At 44.1% G+C, this 21,415-nt stretch overlaps 3 protein-coding genes across 5 annotated transcripts; 2 read left to right on the top strand and 1 right to left on the bottom strand.

The window, feature by feature from the left end:
• The first annotated feature begins 24 nt into the window (after positions 1-24).
• CCDC117 (coiled-coil domain containing 117) lies at positions 25-6,873 on the top strand. Of its 2 annotated transcripts, XM_064392061.1 has the most exons (6): positions 83-283; positions 369-667; positions 1,281-1,331; positions 1,676-1,909; positions 3,242-3,379; positions 3,911-6,873. In XM_064392061.1, exons 2-6 carry the CDS (start codon positions 375-377, stop codon positions 4,161-4,163), a joined length of 969 nt encoding a protein of 322 aa, XP_064248131.1. In that variant the 5' UTR covers positions 83-283; positions 369-374; the 3' UTR covers positions 4,164-6,873. The 2 variants fall into 2 exon arrangements, with proteins under 2 accessions (XP_064248132.1, XP_064248131.1); XM_064392062.1 differs by lacking the exon at positions 3,242-3,379 and having other exon boundaries at positions 25-667.
• A 1,777-nt stretch (positions 6,874-8,650) lies between these two features.
• XBP1 (X-box binding protein 1) lies at positions 8,651-11,741 on the bottom strand. Its single transcript, XM_064392060.1, is given in 6 exon segments — positions 8,651-9,639; positions 10,401-10,508; positions 10,511-10,564; positions 11,064-11,195; positions 11,278-11,374; positions 11,456-11,741. Coding segments are annotated over 6 exon segments (1,158 nt in total). The 5' UTR covers positions 11,665-11,741; the 3' UTR covers positions 8,651-9,081.
• A 16-nt stretch (positions 11,742-11,757) lies between these two features.
• On the top strand, positions 11,758-19,848 carry LOC135282375 (uncharacterized protein DDB_G0286299-like). Of its 2 annotated transcripts, none has more exons than XM_064392066.1 (2): positions 11,758-12,185; positions 13,796-19,848. In XM_064392066.1, exon 2 carries the CDS (start codon positions 19,160-19,162, stop codon positions 19,589-19,591), a length of 432 nt encoding a protein of 143 aa, XP_064248136.1. In that variant the 5' UTR covers positions 11,758-12,185; positions 13,796-19,159; the 3' UTR covers positions 19,592-19,848. The 2 variants fall into 2 exon arrangements, with proteins under 2 accessions (XP_064248136.1, XP_064248135.1); XM_064392065.1 differs by having other exon boundaries at positions 11,758-13,216.
• Positions 19,849-21,415: the final 1,567 nt, after the last annotated feature.

Genomic DNA, 21,415 nt, shown 5'->3' with positions numbered 1-21,415 from the left:
CGCGCCGGGGAGCCCGCGGCGCCCTCACGGCCCGCGCCGGGGAGCCCGCGGCGCCCTCACGGCCCGCGCCGGGGAGCCCGCTCCCAGAGCGCGTCTCCCACAGCACCCAGAACTACAAGTCCCACAGGTCCCACAGCACTCGCGACTACAACTCCCAGAGGTCTCCCAGTGCCCGGGACTACAACTCCCACAGTGCCCGCGGGTCCTTATCCGATAGCGGGGAAAGGCCTGGAAGGACCCGGGCAGTAGCGGCGGCCGCAGCCGCGGGCCCGGCTCGGCCCGGGTGAGCGCTGCGGGCGGAGGAGGTTTTTCGTGCGGGGCTCCTGCAGTGCGGATTGCGGTGTTGATGTGCGCTTTCTCCCCCGCAGCAGGAAATGGCAGCGCTAGGCAGATCCTGCCAGGGCATCCCGGCGGGCCCGGCCGTGGAGCTCCCCACAGCGCCGGCCGCCGCTCCGGACCGCCACGGCCCGCAGCCCTTAGTCGGCGGCCACGGCCGTCTGCAGCCCCCCGGGATGGTCATGGCAGGGGTCGGAAACGACGGCGTGGACGGATCCTCCGGCTTCTGTCTGCAGAGCAGCTTCGACCTGGCCTCCCTGGCCGCGCTCGGGAGCCACGGCGAGGGGCTGACGGTGGCCCCGGTGAGCTCCTTCAGCCGGAGCCGCAGCCAGTAAGTGCCAGAGTCGTCCCGCAGGGCCGGGGCCGGCAGCGGGACCTGCGGCGGGTGCTCTGCCAGGCGGCTGGGATTTGTTTCCTTGTAGCAGTGTTGCGCTGGTGGGAGGTTAGAAAATTGTGTTGTGCTCGGCTGAGGACCTTGAAGGTGGCTGGTGGGGGGTGAAGGAGCCTTTTGAAAGGCAAGGAAGGTGATCGAGTGTGCCAGCATCTTTGTGTACTTTCAAACTTATTTATTTGTTTCAGTATTTTTTCAGTGTGTTCCTCTGACACAGAGTATTAACGGACTCAAGCTGGGTCATGTGTTGCTTCTTGAAGCATTTGAATTTTAGCAAAAATTGGTCTTGCCCCTTATGGAAAACTAAATAACGAAAGGAGAAGAACTTAACGTGGAATTCTGTTCAGAGAACTGAGTAATTACAGCCACCTTTGACTTCCTTTGTAACAAAATGATTATTTATTGTCCCAAACTTTTGTTCCCATCACAGCTGGTGACATACTGTGACTGTTGATCTCAGATGAAATTTTAAAAGGGAGGAAAATACTGTTTGACAGTATCAGTGTAACCAAAAGATACAATTTGAAGCTGAGTAACTGTTTTTCTTTTGTAGTGTCTCTGTGCGATGTGGAAAGAAGCATAAACTAGAAGAAGAGGCAGAAGGGTAAATTAATTTGTCTTTTATAGCCTGAAAAATCCTGATTTGCTTTTTGTTTTCTTTGAGCACATCTCACCTACAATACAAACAGGAAGGAAATCTATAATTGTTTCTATTTGGAACTCTTCTTTTGAATTGCACATGAGCCCAAATCCATTTCTATTACCTAATTAATTGTGTGGCACTGATTTTCCTGAATAGGTACTCACATTTTACTAAGAGCAATGTGGATTTATTTTCTTTGTTGCATTGCCGTAGTGTGTCAGTGCTGCTGAAACGCACTTTACATTTGTTCCTGTAGAATGCCACATTTCTTGTTTTGACAATTGTAAACTTCCTTTGTTTCCTAGCTGTCCTGTGCGGAAGAAGAGACTGACAGGAGCCAAAAATTGCCCTTTGAATCCCAACACTGAAGAATGGATTCTTTGTGCAGGTCAGCAGGCAGCTGGGGAGGTGGCAAGTCAGTATGGTGGCAGCGGTCCTGAAACTGCCATGTTAGAAATTCCCTGTGAAGAAATGGATCAGACAATGGGGGAACAGCAATGCGAGGTTGCTCGCAGGAAACTTCAGGAAATTGAGGACAGGTAAATGCAGGGATTGAGTAGCCTGGCTTTGCTGAGCTTTCCCTTTTTTGGTGGGCATTCAGGGGTAAATATAGCACTTAGCAGTGTGATAATACTGCTGTAAGTCTGAGGTGAACCTTCTGTTCAAATTATTTCATTTTAGTCTACCTGTGGTCCTGTGAGACTTCAGGCTGATCTGAAGTGGTGCTAGAGCAGGAGATGCTGAGTAAATAACACCCTGCTCACAATCATTATGCAGCTTCAGTATACCATAATTGGGTTTAATGCTCTTCTGTGAGCATCCTGAAGCTCAAATTCTGCTCATGCTTGAGCTCAGTTTTTTTTTCTACCAACTGCAGCTTATTCTGTGATTTAAACTTAAATAGATGTGAATTTGTCAGTGGGGAGAGTAGCATGAACCAAAGAGGTCTCTCTGCACATATGCAGTAAGGCTGAGATTGATCTTGCTGATGCTGGGATGTGGGGTAATTGGGTGGCTATGGACAGTCTGCTGTAGTCTTCAAATAATATTACTGAATTCTGGCCCTTGAAAGATTTCTGGGAATGGTATGTGTATGTATCAGTTGATTGCAGGTGAGCTGGTATTCCAAAGTATCTAAAATGACCACTGCAGATTATTAGAAAAGCCAAAAGTTATAGAAATTTTAAAACAATATTTTGTTGTAGCTTACTCCATAGGTGATGCATAAGGAGAAGCAAGGTACTGTTAGACTGTTATTTTTTTAATGGGTAAATCAGAGTAGTGAAATCTATTATCTGTCTATGTCTGCTTTGGTCTTCTTGGAGGATTATTCCCCATTCTTCCCAGCTACACTGCTAAATTTTCTGTAAAACAAAAACCAAAAAAAAGGAGATGCTTCCATTTGTTCTAAACATTTCAACAGTTTGTGCTGATTTAATCTCAGAAACTGGCACAGCGCTGTGAAAAGTGAAGCACTACCTTTGCAATAATTCTCAAAGTCCAGTCTTGGGGCATTGAGCAGGTGAAGCAGCTGCATAGCTGAGAGTCACTTGTGTCACGTGGCTGAATCACACAGTTTCCCTTGGAGGGAACTGGTTTGTTTTCTCTCAGTGTCTGTTTGCACTGACACTGCTGGGATAACACAGGGGTAACAAAGCTAGCTCAGGTACCAGGAGTGGCTTCTGTGGTGAGTCCTTCTCAGGGTGTTTTGGCCCAAGAGAGACTCATGTTAACATGGCCCTGCTGCTTCTGGTACCCAGCCTAGGTGAGAGATCTGCACAGAGCAGAGCACGTAGATGTGACTGTAGTGGATGTTCCTGATAACAGTATGCTCAATAGTGTTTATCTCCCTCTTCCCCCTCCATTCCTAGGATAATTGATGAAGATGAGGAAGTTCATGCTGATGGAAATGTTAGCAATCTGCCCACTCTTATCCTGTCAGATACCCTTAAGAAAGGGATGAAGAGGGATTTTGGTGAAGTCCTGACAAAGAAAATAATAGAATCTATGTAAGTTCTGGAGGAAATCATGGTGCTATGTAGCTAACATGTGCAAATGAAAAGAGAGACCTCGTTTCATGTTTATGGAGATGTCCTTGATTACTGCATGGTGCAGCCAGCATTGTATAACAGACCACTCATCTGGTTAAAAATAGGAAAAACTGTCCTAATGTAAAAAAGAAACAAGTGTAACTGTAGGGGTCATCAAGTGTTTTGTACTCCTCATGTCTACAGAGGGAAATTTGTTGAGTAACCAGTTTCAGTTTTGGTTTTATGTATATGAATTTCCAAAATTAGAAGATCTTGAAGTGTGACCAATGGTGGTCAAGTTTGGTGCAAAAAAGAGAGGAAATACAGAGTTAGAACTAGAAATAATGGAAGTAGGGAATAGAGAAGAGGAAATTTAATAGGGGGGGAAGCAAGGTATATATTTTCTGGACTATGGTTCCAGGCTAGCTCAAAGGATGAAGATACAGGTCTTCTGCATTTAATAGCTGTGCTTGGAGAACTTAAATTTTACTGAAACTCCATTCCTTCTAGGAGCCGTCCTTCTATGGAGCTTGTGCTTTGGAAACCTCTTCCTGAATTTATGACAGATAAACTGAAGTCTGTTTCTGTTAAGAACTTCAAGCAGCAGAGTACAGAAGTGTGTCAAGCTAAGCAGCCAACACCAAGAGCTCCTTTTGACCCACAGACTGAAACGTTCCCTGGATCACAACAGACTGCCATGTCTCCAGATCCATATGCTAGTTTGGGAATATCTGGGTGTGCAGAAGAAGAAATGGAGTTGTAGATGCCAGATTTTAGACTGGAAGTGGTGAGCTTCTGATGCTTATTGTTGATGTTTTTTGATTTTTTTTTCTTCTGGTTTGATGTGTGAATCTGAAGTTATATTATTTGGTTTTTGTTTTCTTACTAACAATCATAAGCACACCACAATCATAGGGTGGCCAGGAAACACCCTAAGATTTCTGTGTTCCAATCTGTTAAATATTTTTACTTTTATTGAAAAGGTAATTCAGAGGCCTTTGGAACAGGGAAGTAGCTTTCCATCTTGCTTAATGGTGAAATATCCTCTTAATTGCCCTTGGTAAAGCATAAAATCCAAATACTGAATGTAACTGTGGCTTAAGCCACGCCTTTGTCTTACTGAGCCATTCAAACTGGTGCACATAACTATGCTTGGCCATTTGGTTTAATTTGAATTACAACATGTAAAGGAAGAAATATCTTCAAATCTAGTCATGGATAGAAAAGCAGTCCCTCTGGTAATACAGCTTTTCACACCATCTTATTTGTTTGGACTTGATGTAAACTCAGATCTAGAAATGACACAATCCATGGGGTAGGGAAGGAATATTACAGCTCAGCTTAAGTCTTTTGCTTTGTAGAAAGTAAAGCCAGCACTTAAAACTTGCAGGATACCTGCTAACTTTAGTCATCTTGGGTTCATTGGCTTCTAAATTTTATTTGTGGGTTTTTGATGTTCCCCTCCCCAAACAATGCAAAGTTTGGAGAAAAGTGGTTCTCAGCAAAGAGATTCACATTTTACATTGTGCTGAGCTTCTTTGTATGCATGGAGTTGGAAGGTCAGTTGAAGACAGTGTGACTTCTGATTAATTGAATGGCATCCATTAATTTGGGTAAACATGATAAGTAAATCAGATAACAGGGATAAATGGCTGCTTGCTGCCATTAGGAGGGTCAAATGCTGGGTTATTGTCTGTAGCCAAGTCCCAGCCTCTGGTGACTTTGGTGGTGAGGTAAAGGAGATGCCTGTCTTTTTCCTGAGAGAATCTAGACATAAAATTTAAGCCACAGTATGTGCCAATAACATAGCAAGACATTGTTTATACAGATGTATGCCAAAAGAATTTTCTACCCTGCACAGGGTGCCAAGGAAAGGAGTCCACAATGAGCTATTGCTTGTACCTTTTCTCAGTGCACAGCAGTTCCTTATGCTTAAGGTTCTCTAGCTTGTTTAAGGGTTTTATCTTTTGTTCCTAAGTTCTCAAGCTTTCTCAGAGATACCTGAATTGAGGCTTTTCAAAAGAAATCCTTTCCAAGTAACAGGTTCTGTTCAGTCCTATGTCCCAATCTGGTTTTGACATCTTGCTGACATAAAGGAGCAAGTACACAGAAACACAGCTGCTCACTTAAGAACATCTACTCTTCCTCTGCACAGCTTGTGATAATGTTCTTTACTGTTGAATAACCCATAAAAACAATCTTCTCTTTTTGCAGTCATCCTTTAATTCCTTCTGGTTGTTCAAAAGATACCTGTTTGTTAAACACTGTTTATCTTGCTGCTTTTGTTGAAGGTTGTCTGAAATTTTCTGTCTCTTGGTAAAACATTTAGAGTTTGACTAAAAACACTCCAGCATCTGAGTAGGTATTTCTCTGGAAACCAGTATACACCTGTACCATTCTGGAAGGTTTATTATGTTGAAGAACATGTGCAGCCTATCTTGCTATAATGCCTAATTTCATTTCAGGGTCTGCTATAAATATTTTGCATGAACTGTGTAAAATTTCTTACATATTATTAAGCTGCTGAACATGTTTAAGACCTACAGCCTTTGATATGCTTGAGTAGAACATAAAGCAGTCAGTTTGGAGAAGGCTGTAGTCACTGCAGGTGGAAAGTGTGATGCCTCCAAGTAACTGGTTTTCAGCTTGCTGGATTATAGTGAAAGTTCAAAGTTGGAAGTATTTTAGGTGAAAGCTCTGAATCCTAAATAAACTGAAAAAAAAAAAAGGATGAAAATTTCAAAAATGTGATGAAACCATCTCAGCAACACTGAAACTGCAATAGAAGATGTAAAAAAAACTCTGGGAGGCCTAAATACATCAAAAGATGCAGTTGTTTTCCTCTTAAAAACACCAAATTGCATATTAGATTTGCAGAATAAGAAATTGTTGTAGATGGCTTTTAAGCTTACTTTTTTCCTGCTAGGTTTGTACCAAAGGTTGACTTTCAGGTGTCTTTCCTCTTAATTCAATGCCAACAGGGCATCACTGAGCTGTTACCTGCCATCTAAAACAAGAATAGAGTGGTGCACTGTTGACAAAGACTGTGAGATGGAGAAAAAAAATTCTGAGAAGTTTGCATTGATAGAAAACATTTGCTTTCATTTTTTCACAATACATTTCTGCCCTTGTGCTAGGAGACAGTGAGGTTGAGTTGCTTAAATTGATGGAAGAGTGGGAACCAAGTGACAGGAGCACTGAGCAAGATCCTTGCTACAGCAATCACTTGGAGAGGGTGATTGGATGAGAGATGAAGCTGTGGGCATTTACAGACTTCTGTATTTGTGAGTTTCATTTGTTGTTGTCTTCATTAAAAGACTTTTATTAATGCTGTTCACAAATGGGATGGCAAATGCGATGCAGTATTAGGAAAAACATTATTTTGAAATATGAAAGATCTGATTCTGGTCTGTCTTCTCTTGGGACCAAATCACCCTTTGTATGTCAGTTTTCAATAAATTTTCTAAAATATTTTTTAGATGACTGTTTCATTCCTGGTAAGAGTGACAAAACCTTGGGAACCTATGTGCAGTCCTTCAGCTGGACAGTCAAGTATTCTTCTGGCTTAAGAAGATTTGAATTTATCCATGTTATGTCAAAGGCATGCCTGTTTTTTCCTTCACAGTATTCAGCAGGATAAGGGAAGGCAACAGCAGAATAGAATAAACCTGAAGCTGCCAGGAAGGAAGAGTTATTTTAAGTCTGTCATGACCCAAAGGCCCCTGACAAAGCAATAGGGGTACCAATAAGTGTTGCTATAGCTTGTGTTTTGAGATCTTTAATTTTACTTCAGAATAAAACTCTTCAGAAGTAAGCAAGCTAGGTATTCTTAAAGTTAAGGAATGTTTGAGAAGAGTTTTAAATTCAGATTTTAGTAATTTTGTTGGAAAGTAAGACTTTTGCTTTTTTTGTGTACCATCTTAGTGGACTTGATCCTAGTAGAAAATACTAGTGCTGATAGGAATTCTGAATGTTAGTAGGCTTCTACATGCCAAACAAGAACTAGTTCTGTGTTTTTAGTGGAAGAGGTTTCAGTAACTGTAAACACCTTCTTGTGGGACACAGTGCTTGCAGTAAGTCAGGATAAAGCATGCCAGGATAGAGCCATTAGGTTGAAAAAGGGAAGCAAAACAGTGTCAAGACCATGTCCTTCAACATTTCTGTCTCCTGTGCCTAACAAGGTTGAAATGTTAGGCACATCCCATGTCCTACTGTGATGGAAAGGAGACTAGAATACAATTTTCTTTGGATTTTTTAGATGCTGAAATGGCTTGCTCATGGCTGCCAGGAGGGGCTGGGGCTCCATAAACAGGTGCTGACAAAATGTATTGCAAAACTACAGCTCAAATCTTCACTTCTGCTTTTGTCTGGATTCCCAACAATTTGATACTCTTGCAGTCATCCCTGTTTTCCACCTTGAAAGTAAAGCAACTTATTCTTCTGATTACTTGGATTTTGTATCTGAATTTGTTACACTACACAGCTGTAGTCTTTAATTCTACCCACTATTTAGTGAAGGTGGAATCCTTCATTATAAGCTAGGTTACTCAAGCTGGTAATCCAAGGCAGTCCTGTCGCCTTGAATGTTACTGACTGAAACATCTCTGGTTGTCTTTCTTCCCCACCCCAAGTTATTTTTGCCAAAACTGAATGCAAAATGTGAAATAGCACTGAAACCAAGAACAGCTGTGCCAACACCTGCAACAGCTCTCTTATTTTCAGTATAAAATTTATTCTGTCTCTCAAAGTGTTTTTAATATTGTGATAAATACTGGATACTGGAGCAAATGGATGTGGACAATGAGAAGTCCTGCTGTGGTATTTGAAATGAGCTCCTGACCAGTCCATTTGATGCTTCAGTATTTCCTGTGGTAACACAGAATCTGCAACAGTTTTCACACTGTGTCTGTCTCACACCCACCTCCCCTCATACTGAGATATTTGGACAGCATTACTGGCCACCAGGGTGCCACCACTGCCCTGACTTTTGAACATTCAGACTTCAAGCTCCTACCACCTATCTGCCTTACAGAGGCTAAAGGTTTTGCTCTGGTAGCTTTGGCCCTCACATAAACTTGTCTACCACATCCATGCCCCCAAAAGGGAGCTGCTGAAGCATCCAGCTGCAGACACCTTATGAGCAGTGCTCCTCAATGCAGTGTGGCAGGATGAGACACTGAGGGACCCGATTTAAATTCTCCAAAGCCCAGATACTCTCCCCTCCCCACTGAGTTCTAAGGCAAAACAGGGTCAGTGAGCTGCACTGCATTTTAATTGCACCAATACAGTTAAATATTAAATGGACAAAGCAACTCTACATAGCAAACGGAAAACAAGCATTTAGTGAAGCTGTAAGACTTAGAGACTATTAAGGTCTAGCCCAGCTGTCTATACATGATTTTAGTTTTTGGTTTTAAAAAGTTTAACTGGAAAACAAAACATTTTCAGGTTCACAGAGAATGAGCAAGTTATTGAGAAACAAACCTGCCTCTCTCCTAAGCCAACACTGACTGGGGGAGCCAGGGCAGGACAGGACACCCCAGGCTTTTTCATACCATCATGCCATCTTACTAGCACAGTAAATATGAGAAACACTTTTCTGGATGGACTTGATTTTCCCCAAAGGGGCATTGCTGATTTCCTGCCAGGACAGTTGTTCACAGGGAGTTAACACTACCAGGTTAGACACTGATGAGCTGGGGAAAGAGTTCCTTGGCAAAGCTATCCTCCCACGCGTGGTCAGCGCCAAGCGGAGACGACGTGTCACTGAAGGGCGACGGGGATCCTTCATACCCAGAGTCACTACAGCCATCCAACAGGTAGCTTGGGGCTTCAAGGCTATGGCAAGAAGAAAGCAGATGAGAAAAGCCCAGTTCAGGCATGAAGCTGTCTACAGGTTCCTTCTTCACAGACACCGGGACTTCAGGGATGGCCTTGTCGTCAGATGAAGAGAGATTTTCTTTCTCAATTTTCACTAGCGTATTGGTTTGGTTGCCCACTTCAACAGGAATCTCCACTACTAGGGGTTTTGTATACACGTGATCAAACCTTATGAGTTCATTAATGGCTTCCAGCTTCGCTGATGGGGACCCCAAAGAGGGAGAGAGGGCGGTTGGTATGGAATTTGTTTCTCCAGAGATCTCTTCATCCAGCTTTTCCAGGCACGTTGACTCTGAATCAGCATATTTGAGAAACAACTCTGGGTCCAGACCGTCCAGAAAGCCCAATAGGAGATCAGACTGCAAAATGAAAGACAGTTTTAGAAAGACAGTTTATTACTGTTACAGCCAAACACCAAATGTGGCCCCTATTAACCTCCATGCGGAAGTTACTATACACTGATGCAATCACAGCTGTTTTACCAAGAATATCATCAAACACACACAGTTGAGGCAGTTACCTATCTTGCAGAAATTCACAGAATAGGCCAGGTTGGAAGGGACCACGGTAGGTCACATCTGCTCAAGCAATTTCCCTGCTCAAGCAGAGTCACAGTAGAGCACGTGGCACAGGATTGCACCAGATGGTTCTTGACTGTCTCCAGTGAGGGAGACTGCACACCCTTTTGGGCAATCTGTGCCAGGGCACAGTCATTCTTTGCCTACAGCTTTTTTGTAAGGGTACTGGCAATCCCCAGGGAATTATACACGCATTTGAGATTTACAGGCACTATCAGAAAGCTCCTTGAGATCTTGTACCCATCAAGTACAAACACCAAAGTGCCTGCTGGCTATACTGAGCACAGACCAAAACCTGGCTCAGGCAGACCTGCACATGACTAAAGCTGTGGGGACTGGGTTTTTTCATGTGGGTGTTGTTGAACTCCTGTACTCACTGGACACAGCCTAACACAGCTGTTCTGATGCACAGGTATGGCATTCCAAGATTTGGAATGAATGGAAATCACCAAATGATTTAACATCAAAATGTTACTACACTAGTCTTAAATCTACAGTATTTCCAAATTTCACGGACGATTTGTACAGGACTGGATGCTCACCTCAGAGTCTGAAGAGTCACTGCCATCAGAATCCATGTGGAAGCTGTCAGAAATGGTGACTGCTGGGCCTGCACCTGCTGCAGAGGAACACGTAGTCTGAGTGCTGCGGACTCAGCGGACCCGGTCACCAAGCTGATCTCATCCACCTGCGATTCCTTCACAACCTGTGCCGAGACAAAAACTCAGTCACTGCAAATGTTCTGGCAGGCAGTACAGTACACGATCTTCAAGATCATAATTTTTCTGCAAAGGGTTCCAACACAAAATTCTCTATTTGCTTGTTCTGTAGGAACCTGAGGGTAAGGTAATTTCAAAGTTAGCTGAAGCTTCCCTACACTTTCACATTTATTTTGTTTGACACTTTTAAATGAAAGCCTGACCCTCTTCATCACATCTGAGACATACCTACATGACTGTAACAGTTTCTATTTCACCTCTTTAAGGTACAAAACCAGAGAAAACTATCTTAAACCAGCCTGGAAGTAGTCAGCTTTCTACCTCCCACATTACCCATTTCGACTTGGCACCCGCTGAGTTTCAGGACAGCCTCCACATGGAGGACAAAGGTATTCCCGTCATATCCCTGCCCACAGCAGCGAGGTTGCCCCGGGAGCGGGGCAGCTCTGCCCAAGCGGGGGCGGGCACGCCAGCAGCGCGGCTCACCTGGAACTCGTCACCCTCCTCCTCCGTCTTCAGAGCATCTAAACCCAGGCGGCAGCGGAGCTCCTGGTTCTCCCGTGCGAGGTTACACGTCCTTTCCCGCAGGAGCTGGTTTTCCCGCACCAGCTTCTGGTTCTGCAAAGAGCCGTGAGGCAGGGAGGCCGCTCCCTTCCTCCCGCTCCTCCAGCCCCTTATCTCATCTCCCCCCGTCTCTCACCTCCTCCTCCAGCTCCACCACCTGCTGCTCCAGCTCTGTCATCCGCGCCTTCTTCCTGTCGCGGGCACTCTGGGCGGCCACGCGGTTCTTCAGCTTCCTGCGGGCACAGCGGCCGTCAGCGGGAGATCCTGTAGGCACCGAGCTCAGCCGCAGCCTCCCACGGACACCCCGCACTCACCTGCGCAGCGCCTTCTCCTCCGGGCTCAGATGCGTGAGCCGCTGCCGCTTGCGGGCCGGCTGCGTGGTCTCCATCCCGGGGAGGCCGGGATCGGCTCCTGCCGGCAGGACAACGGATAGGTGCCGGGCAGCCGCGGTGCCGGGAGCCTCGGCCGCTTTGCCAGGGATGAGGAGCAGCCGCGGGGCCGCGGCACCGGGCAGCGCTGCCATGGCGGCACGGCAGCACAGCGGACACGCCGCCCGCGTCACCAGCGCCGCCGACTGCGCCCCGCGCCGCCCCGCCCGCATTTCTACCATCGTGGCTCTCGCTCATTGGCTGCGAGGCGTGACGCCACGGCCGGGAGAGCTCGTGATTGGCCCGAGGCCGCGGGCAAGGGGGGAAGCGAATTGCATCAGACAAGGGCTGCGGCCGTGAGGCGTTGGCGGGGGCGGGGCCTGCGGGCGGCTCTGAGGGCAGAGCGCGGCCGGGAGGGGCCCCAGGGAACCGGGCCGGGCCGGGCCGGGCCGGGCCGAGCCGAGCCGTGCCGAGGTTGAGCAGTTCCTTGAGGAGGCAGTGAACCGAGCCTGGCGTGGCGATCCAGCTGAAATCTCTCTCTGGTCTCCTTTCCGGAGCCGCTCTGTCACAAGTAGTCACAAGCATAATCATGGGGTACACAAGTGCCGCGAATGGAGCTGTAGCAGATGCCATAAGAATGAACTTTTTACCGTAAGAATACTAAAAAGGCAGCGAGGTTTGAGATTGATGAGTGGAAGCTGCAGGACACCGTGCAGAAATCCCTCAGGGGCGTCTCGGGCTGCTCCCGAGCGTGTGGGAGTGAAGTGAGCGCTTTGTGGCGTCTGAGGAAGGAAATCACCCCGCCGTGATTGGTGTCAGACCTGACAGACCTGGGGCTCTGACAAAAGAATAATTTGTAGGTGAAAAGCCTGGAAATGCTCGGCCCGTGGGAATGCAGGTGCTCGGCAACCCGCGGGCAGCAGTGCAGAGCCGTGCAGGGCACGGGGGTGCTGCAGCTCTCCGAGCTTCCCCTCGGGACAGTGGCCAGCCACCCGAATGGTTATGAAATGCCGAGACTTCGGCTGCTCGCAATTATTTCTGAAAGCCATTCCTACATTGATTTTAAATTAGTCGGGATGTTAAACACCAAAGGAAAACATGAGCTTTGGAAGATCAAAGACGCTGGTGTGCTGCTTTGGCATTACTCCAGCTCTGGAGTTCTGCCAGGCTTTCATGATACAGAGAACAAACTGCATTTGTAAGCTTGTGTTTGTTCTTTTCTTGCGCACTGCAGCATGACATTGAGCTAAGGCTGAAAGTTCATCTTTCTACTTTGACACCTTTGTGAAAAACATGGCAATTTTTCAATAAGCCTTTTAATCAGAGTGCAAAAAATTGTTTGTCCGGGTCCTGCTAAGCCCCTGAGATACTGGCCATTGGAGATACTGCTTCTCTTTTGTGTGTCTCTTCTGGATTTGGACTTATGTTTCTTCTATAATTCTAATTCCCACTTTAAAGTGTTACTTTTTTCAACCAAAATGCAGATTCAGTATTAATAACTGCTTCAGATTTCGGACATCCATTTCAAGTTGCCCTTATTTGCAAGAAAAGTGTTGAACGGGGTGAACACGTCTGCCTTACATTGCTGATTTGTAATGTTTACAGCTATACTGGGGAGATCTGATTTATCACTATATGATTTATCAGACAGATATCCATATGCCTTGGTATTATGACTGAAGAAAAATCCTAACTTTCTGTCTGCAGGTGATTTAATTTTCCTATTTAATTTTATGTGGAACCACAGCCCACGTAAAGCACGCTTCCTTTTGCAACAAACACTTGTGTTCATGAATAAACCACAGAGCTGCAGGGACATTTGTGCTAGTAGTGGTGCCTGAGCTGCTTCACAGTGATGTGTAACCAACAAAAGTGGAAGCTGCCCTTGGCACTGGTGGTGTCCATTGTCACTGAATATAATAACAGCATCCATTAGTGTTGGCAATAATAGCTAGCAAAAAAAGGGCATGACACCCTGCATTCTAGTCCTGTTGAATGGCTTTAGTAGTATTAAGACAAGCTCTGGGGCAGTTGCTGAGAATATATTTAGGCTCACGAATATTATGTTACTACCATTAGGATATATAAAGTGTTTTATTAAATATATGGTCGAGTCACTGTGTAAAAAAGTGCCTAAGAAGAGGTCCATAAAGCTGGTCTTACACTGTGACACCCTTTCAGAGAGTTTTAACAAAAAGCCTTCAAGTTTAATTCTGATTTCCACTTCCCCCCACCCCCCCCTTCACTGTTTACACATTCTGGTCTTTGTATTTTTCTTTTTTTCAGTCATTTGATTTAATCCTGTGATCCACGTGACTCAAGAATGCTTCTCACCCTGCCTTCACCCCGCTGGGGGTTCAGCACTACCACCAAGGATGTGCCAACGAGTACACTGTTGGCTGTCCTGCCAGAAACCACATTAGTTCCTGCTAAAATAGCTTTATGTTTTATGTTCCAGGTGGCCAACCCACCAGAGGAAATAATTTTGTTTAACGAAGGTGGAGAGGCTTTACCCTTGTGTAATCTCAGATACAGAGAAAGAAATGTGTGTTGAATGTTATCTACACATGAAAAAAGGGGCAATAGGGGAGGAAAGTAAAATGGAAGAGGGGGTGTAGAGAAAAGATTGCCTGAAAATCATAATCTGAGAAAGAGCTTGCTTTCCAAATGTGTGTCTGAAAATACTTGGATGGTGGCCCAGGCCCCCAAGTTCTTGACAACAGCTGGAGTGTTCCCATACCTGTATCAGTAGCTGATTAAACGAGAACCTGTTTAGCAGCCTAAAACAAGGTTATTCAAAACCTGTAAACAAATTTTACTTGTTCTTAAATTTTGTCATTACACATTTGGATTCAGGAGTGCATCTTTCAAAGTTTTTGTGCTCTCAGCTTCAGGGAATATGCAGAATCTGTATCCTCTGGCTGCTGCAAGGAACTGCCACCCTGCCTGCATGCTGTTCAAAGTGACATTGGCTTTCCCTTCTCTTAACACTGCCACAAGTAAGCCTTTCAGAAAGGTGATTTTCACTCAGCTCTCATCCCTTCTCCATTAATACTTAATAAATTATTTGGGTTCTGCATTCATTAGCTTCCGTGATTGTTCCCAGGTTACCACCAGAAAAGCATGGAAAAGACACAGTGAGTTCAACTTTAAACCATGAGTTTCCTGACATATGTGTACCTTGCATTCCAGTTCCTTGTCCTCCTGTCCTCATCTTCCACCCACATGTTACTGGTACTTCCAACACCCCAGAATTTCAAGGAAGAGTGAAGTAGGTCTGCCTGAGTTCCATCTTATATCTTGGTCGTGGGTCAAAGGCATGGGCTGGAGAGCCTTACCTTGGTCTCTTTATGGTCCAGTCCTCTGACCTAGCTGATTGTGGTGAGGGAGAGACCCCATCACACCTGTACCTGAAGTGACTCCTGTTACACCTCTTCCAATTCCTTCAGGCCTTCTTGCTGGAGTTCTCTCTGTATTTTGCCCATAACACTGCAGGCAGCATCAGCTGGCTCAGGCAGCCCCTGTCCTGTGACAGAGATGTCTCACATGCCCCTGTTGTGGGGTTATCTGCTTCCTCATGCAATGGAGTTGGTTCTGCCATCTCCACAGTCAATGAAGTCTTGCTTCTGATTTGCAAAAGAAGTCTGAGTTAACTCAGGCAAAGCTATCCGTGTTTCTGGAACAAAAATATTCTGCAAGTTGACTAGAAATTAGGCCTTTTATAAGGCTTTTCTTCAGGAAAAGAGGGTCTCCCTTCAGTGCTATAGGAGTTCCCAATAGCCACAGGCACTGAGGTTCACCTTGGGGCTTCTTTGGGCAGTTCAGTTCCATTGCCCACATACAAAGAGGTTGTGCCCTATTCCAGGTTTAATTTTAGCTTAGCAGCAATAAATTTCAATGCAGTACCTTGTGAAAAAAAAAAAAAAAGATTAGGAGCACACTGCCCAAAAGAGAGATACATGTATAGCAACTGATTAATTTAATTTTTAGAAAATATGAACCTCCATTGTGGCCTTCTTCTGTAGTGATCTCTTTGCATCACAGATTGTTTGGCAACAAAATCATCTCATGTTTCACAGCCTCTATAATTTTGTGTGTGTAATTTCTTCTACCATTGTTACAGAATACAAGATGGCAGATTTTTCTTAAAACAGTCAAATGATATATTGTCTTTTTGAGTGATAACAGTAAATTTGTGATCAAGCAATCTCTATAAAAGGCTCACAATGTTCCTTGCATCTCCATAGTGGGTTTTTTCCCCCTGAATTTCACTTGCATTGTAATTCCAATTTGCTTCATTTTTAGACTCCTCTGAAACTCAAGAATTCACTGGTCTCAGGCAAGACCAGAAATTAACAAATGTATATAATTTTGTAGCAGTGGCATTTTTTTGCCAATTCACTAATTTTTCCAGAAAACTGACGTGCTTATTAAACAATAGAGGTCCCAGTGTAGAGACAGCTTCCTAAACCCCCTCACACTGTCAAAGAATGCTGATATAAAGGGAAAATCCATCCACTTACAAGGACATGGCAGTATTTTGAGATAAAGATCTCTTGATTTGATTCTTTCTGTCAGACAGAAAAGGAAATTTCTCTTGCACATTCAGAGCTCGGAGCAAACCCACTGATGGGAATTTAAAAGAAGACAAGATATCCACACCACAGCAAAGAGAAAGGCTGGCAACCCTGTTCCCATTTCTGGAAGAGTGAAAAGTTACTGGAAAACTCTGCAAACATTAGTCATGTAAACAGATCTTTATACATAGGCACTGGATGCCCTTGGGGAGGTTTATGCCGTCTGCCAGTCCCTGAGAGAGTCCAGCTGGGAATCAAACAGCATTGGTCACTTAGCCAGGAAAATGGGCTCAGGGCAGCTAATCTGTCTGGAGGGCAGCCCTGATCTCTGCAGGAACCCCACAGGTCAGGAGGAGGTTGTAGTTGTCATTGTTTTGCTTAGTTGTTGTGGCCTTTGCTTCCAACCAGCTTGGCCCATCCCCTTCCCACACCATTCCTCTATTGCTCTATTGATTCTGCTTCCATTGCATGGATTCCCTTTCTTTTAAAAGGTCCAGCTGTTGGCACCTCTGGTGCTTTGCTGTGGTTTGATTATAGTACCTATTCCCATGTGTAGTCCTACTTCATCTCTTTGGCTTTTCTCTTTCTAGCTTGGTCCCAAGCACAGTGTTCCCCTGCAGGGTTCTCTCCTCCTGCTGGCAGGAAAATGTGGGCCAGAGAGTTGTGCAGAGTGCACAGGATTTGGAGGTTCTGGGGATGCCACAGGAGCTGTGCACAGAGAGGTGTTGTGCCCACCTGTATACACTGATGCACAAGGACACATTAGAGGTGGTAGTCACAAGCAAAAGAAAAAAGGCAAAGGTCCTACACTGACTTGAGATGATGCAGCAAGTGAATTTTTTGGGGTGGTTCTGCAAAATGTGCTTGGGCAGTGCAGGAGAGACTGAAGTTGCTGCTGTGCTGTCCCAGGGAACCAACAATGGCTCAGGCAGCCCATGTCCTGGGCTGTTCTGGGTTTTGTGCCAGTGTCTCACATGTTGAGCAAGCTCTCAGAGGAAAACACTTAACTTGAAATCCCACATACCTAAAAGCTCCTGTTCCAGTAAGTTTTTTTGTTTGCACATCCTGGTTCAGAACTGGAACCTCTTCTTGGAAAATACCCAGGGAGGTAAACAACCACGCTTAGGAAAACTTGATGGCTACTTCCTGTTGGCAGAAGCCAGCTCTTCTTTGGAGTACTGCCAGCATTTAAAAGGAAAAACCTTTTCTTGTTTCTTAGACCTTCCCTAGGCTTTGAAATTATTTTAGAAGTCCAGAGCCCCTGAGAGTCCTGGAAGCTTTCTCATTTTGTAATTTTGAATTTATTTCCTTATATTCTTCCATTTGAGTGCCCTTTTGTATGCAGAACCCTGTCTCCAGCTGTCATGTGACCCTGTATGAGAAGAGGAAATTATTAGGAAATGTCAAGTTGGGAATCAGTTCTGTTTCAGCATAAGTTCAGCAGGACCCAGAATGTGTGGGACACTGTCAGAATCATCCATCTCCTGCCTCCTACATTTTTGATTTGTTGACTCCACAGAGGGCACAGGGTAGCAGCTGGTGTTCAGAGAGGGACAAGTCTATTATGGTTTGTCTCTGGTATCCTCACAGATTTGCTCTGTTAGCACTGACTTTAATGATAACTCTTATGTAAACAGGCTGGGACGGCTAAAGCCCTTAATCTACTAATTAAATAGTGCCAGTCAGATTTTTTAACTTAGGTGAGTCTTTAATATAATAGATGACCTAAGATGAAATAGAGTAAATAGTTTCTTAAGTCACTGTCACATGAACAAATCCATTGTTAATGTAGGAATTCCTTCATTTTAGCCAGTAACATTTTAATAGTGGGTTTTGGGGTTTTTTTTGTTTTTTTTTTTTTTTTTTTCTTTTGGTACTCAGAAGCAGTGAAATCTGTTTTTTGGCTTTAGCATAGAGTTCTTCATATTGCAATTAGTATTAGGAGCTGATACATCATACACTTTAACCATGTGCTGCAAATTTATTCTGCAATGTTTAAATATTGTTCATTTTCTATTATTGCTTGAAGAAGGGCTTCACAAACAGCATCTTGTACCCTACATTTATTCCAGAAACACTAATAACCATGTTGAATTAAATACAGAAGTGTCAATATCTAGATTGCATATAAATATGTTATAGGGTGTGTTATTTATATTTAATTTAATTGGTGGCTTCTTCAATATTATGAATGAGGAAACTGCTAAGCATTGACCTAATGACCACATGAAATTAACACTAGTCTGGGATTAGTGCAACTAACTGAAAGTGAGTAGATGTGATACAGAGCAATCTCAGGAACACAGTGAAAGACATTGCTATGGATGCATTTGAGGGTCTTTCTTGCAGAATGGATACTGAGAATCTTGGAAAATATAGCTCCAAATTTTTTCCAAATCCATTCTGTTCCTGCCACCCCTTGCAGAGATTTTAGATGATCAAAAAGTATATAGAAATAATTTCCTAAGTTTGTTTCTTGGAATTATTTTTTTCTTCTTTTGGTAACATGATCTGCTGCGCCTGCCTGGTGAGGAGTCTGAAGGAAAGCATCAAGCATGGCTGTATTGTCATGCAACTCTTATTTGAGCTTGTACTGTGTATTGGGCAATACTTTGCAAACAGAAAGGACCAAATTTATCTAAATAAGGCTATTTTCAGTACAAGCTACATAATTCAGTCTTACAGACCTGATTCATTATTATTTTTTCCCTTCATTACATGTACAGAGAGGTGAAGGATTCCCCAATCACCATGTTTCCCCTTCTTACAGATTTAAAAGACTACATGTTGTTTAAAACATTGGAAACCTTAACTATTCAAATATTAACTAATAATTTTGTTCACAAAAATTGTTAGAATCAAAGTTGTTATGGCCAGTCAGTTGGTTATTTTGCATTGCTTTGATGCTGATTTACTTGGGTAAATTGTGTTTCCAAACCTTAAATAGCAAGAAGCAAAGCCACTTTGCACGACATTTTTTTTTCCTTAGTACAACCATCCGCTCACTTTTCTTCTTCTTCCTTAATTAAGCTGACAACCCACAACGGTTTATTGCTTTAATTTAGAATAATCAATGATAACGACGAAAGCATCACTTCCACAAATACAGAAAAAAATGTTGTCCATTACCACGGGCTTTCAAAGTGCAACGGTAAGGTTTGCCTGGAGATGCTGGATGAAGATGAAGGTGAAGGTGAAGGTGAAGGTGAAGATGAAGATGAAGATGAAGATGAAGATGAAGATGAAGATGAAGGTGAAGGTGAAGATGAAGATGAAGGAGAAGGTGAAGATGAAGGTGAAGGTGAAGGTGAAGATGAAGATGAAGGTGAAGGTGAAGGTGAAGGTGAAGGTGAAGATGAAGGTGAAGGTGAAGATGAAGATAGATGAAGATGAAGACGAAGACAAAGACGAAGACGAAGACGAAGACGAAGGTGAAGATGAAGATGAAGATGAAGATGAAGATGAAGGTGAAGGTGAAGGTGAAGATGAAGATGAAGATAGATGAAGATGAAGATGAAGATGAAGGTGAAGGTGAAGGTGAAGGTAAAGGTGAAGGTGAAGATGAAGATGAAGATGAAGATGAAGGTGAAGATGATGTGAGGCAGTGGGAGATGCTGTTAACCCCTGCGCTGCTGCCGGCTCCCTCCAGCCCCGCTGTGGCTCTCGGGGGTCACCTGCTGGTGGCCGTGCCGCGCTGCAGGAGCTGCGGCGGCTCCTTCAGCGCTCGGGTGTGTCCGAGCAAAGATCCAAGTCAGCCCTAAAACTCTCTGCTGTGCAATTCTGTCTCAGAGAAAAAGGGCAGGCGTGTACATGTCCTTGAATTTACTGGGAAAAGGACAGCGCTTGTTCCTATTGCTTATTAAGAGCTACACCAATATAATTTACTTAGGAAATAAGCTCTGCAGAGCACGATGTTAAAACTTATAGGGAATGTGGGCAGTAGTCCGAGTTATCAGTTCCTGAAAACTGACTGGGTGTGTGAATGAGTTACCCAGGCCTTTTATCCTTCCTACAGACAGCTGGTCTGCTCTAAGGAAATTGTTTTGAGCTTTTTCTATAATGTTCATCACATTTATTATGTGATTTTGTGTACATATTGTGCATGTATTATGTGGCTACTTCACTAATTTTGTTTTCTCTCAAGAGCAGAGGGAGGAGGGTTCTGTAATATCCATTTCTTTGCAAGGGAAATGAGATGTAGGAAGTTCAGTGTCAAAAGCATCCTCTAGTGTTAATTGCCTGCTTCTGAGATGGAATTATAGAATTGTTTATGTTGGAAAAGATCTGTAAGACAGTTGAGTCCAACCATTCCTCCAGCACTGCTAAACCACTAAGCCATGTCCCCAAGTGCCACATCCACGCGTCTTTAAAATCCCCCAGGGGGATGGTGACTCCACCTCTATCCATGGCCCCCGGATCCAACGCTTGACAATTCTTTCCATGCAGAAATGTTCCCTAATGTCCAATCTAAGCCTCCCCTGGTGAAACATGAGGTTTTTTTCCTCTGCTTCTGTCACTTGTTACTTGAAAGAAGAGACTGAGTGCCTAGAGAATGCTTTCTCAGACTATTTGGCATTGCACATAATTTAGTTTTGCTCAAATCACAGCTCTCACTGTCCTCAGCTTTAGTTATAAATGCTTGAGACTTCTGTATTCAGACCCTGGGCCTCAGTTTGTCATTCAGGGGAAAAAAAAGAAAACATATCTGAAGTATTATGGCATAACTGAATTGTGAACTGTATACTGCCAGCTGGGCAGGATGCCAATTAGAAATATTCGATGCTTTAATGATAGACAGTCCATTCTCTTCCTGTAACTTCCTGCTTGGATTTCTGCCCAAGTCGAGGGAACTTGGTGACCTGAGACCTAGTGCCTCATGTCACTCCTCAGTATTTGACTGTGAGGCCAAGGCAATTTTGCTGTGTCTGTAGTCCAAGTGGAATGGATCAGATCTTCAGCAACTCTTATTTTAGGCATAGGATGGGTCCACTTGCTGTACAGAGCCCCATTCACATCTTTTTCCATGGGTAGTTTCCAGACAGTTTAAGCTGTTTAGGTTGACTGTGATGTAGGAAACCATGTGTTGACTGAGCATCACCCATTCACCTCATGGGAGAAGGAAAATCAAGTAGCGGTAGTTTGCACTAAGGGATTAAAATGCTTCTATTTGGTACACTGGATGCCATGCATTTCTGAAATTGTACTGAAACATACCTGTAATCAAACATTTGCACCTGTTGACCACATCTAAATTTGTGTAGGGCACCACAGTGATGTCCCTTCCAGCTCCCTTTCTAAACATGAAACAGTTTTGTGGCCTTTGATCCAC

This window comes from Passer domesticus, chromosome 17 (genome assembly GCF_036417665.1).
Source record: "Passer domesticus isolate bPasDom1 chromosome 17, bPasDom1.hap1, whole genome shotgun sequence".
Lineage (NCBI taxonomy): Eukaryota > Metazoa > Chordata > Aves > Passeriformes > Passeridae > Passer > Passer domesticus.
Note: the sequence above shows the minus strand (reverse complement) of the source record. Positions and strands in the feature narration are given on the sequence as shown.

Excerpts from the sequence above, each read along its gene's own strand:
- CCDC117 (XM_064392061.1), top strand. The coding sequence starts at position 375 with ATGGCAGCGCTAGGCAGATCCTGCCAGGGCATCCCGGCGGGCCCGGCC. Across the intron at positions 668-1,280 it reads TTCAGCCGGAGCCGCAGCCA|TGTCTCTGTGCGATGTGGAA; the intron begins GTAAGTGCCAGA and ends TTTCTTTTGTAG. Across the intron at positions 1,910-3,241 it reads CTTCAGGAAATTGAGGACAG|GATAATTGATGAAGATGAGG; the intron begins GTAAATGCAGGG and ends CTCCATTCCTAG.
- LOC135282375 (XM_064392066.1), top strand. The coding sequence starts at position 19,160 with ATGATAACGACGAAAGCATCACTTCCACAAATACAGAAAAAAATGTTG.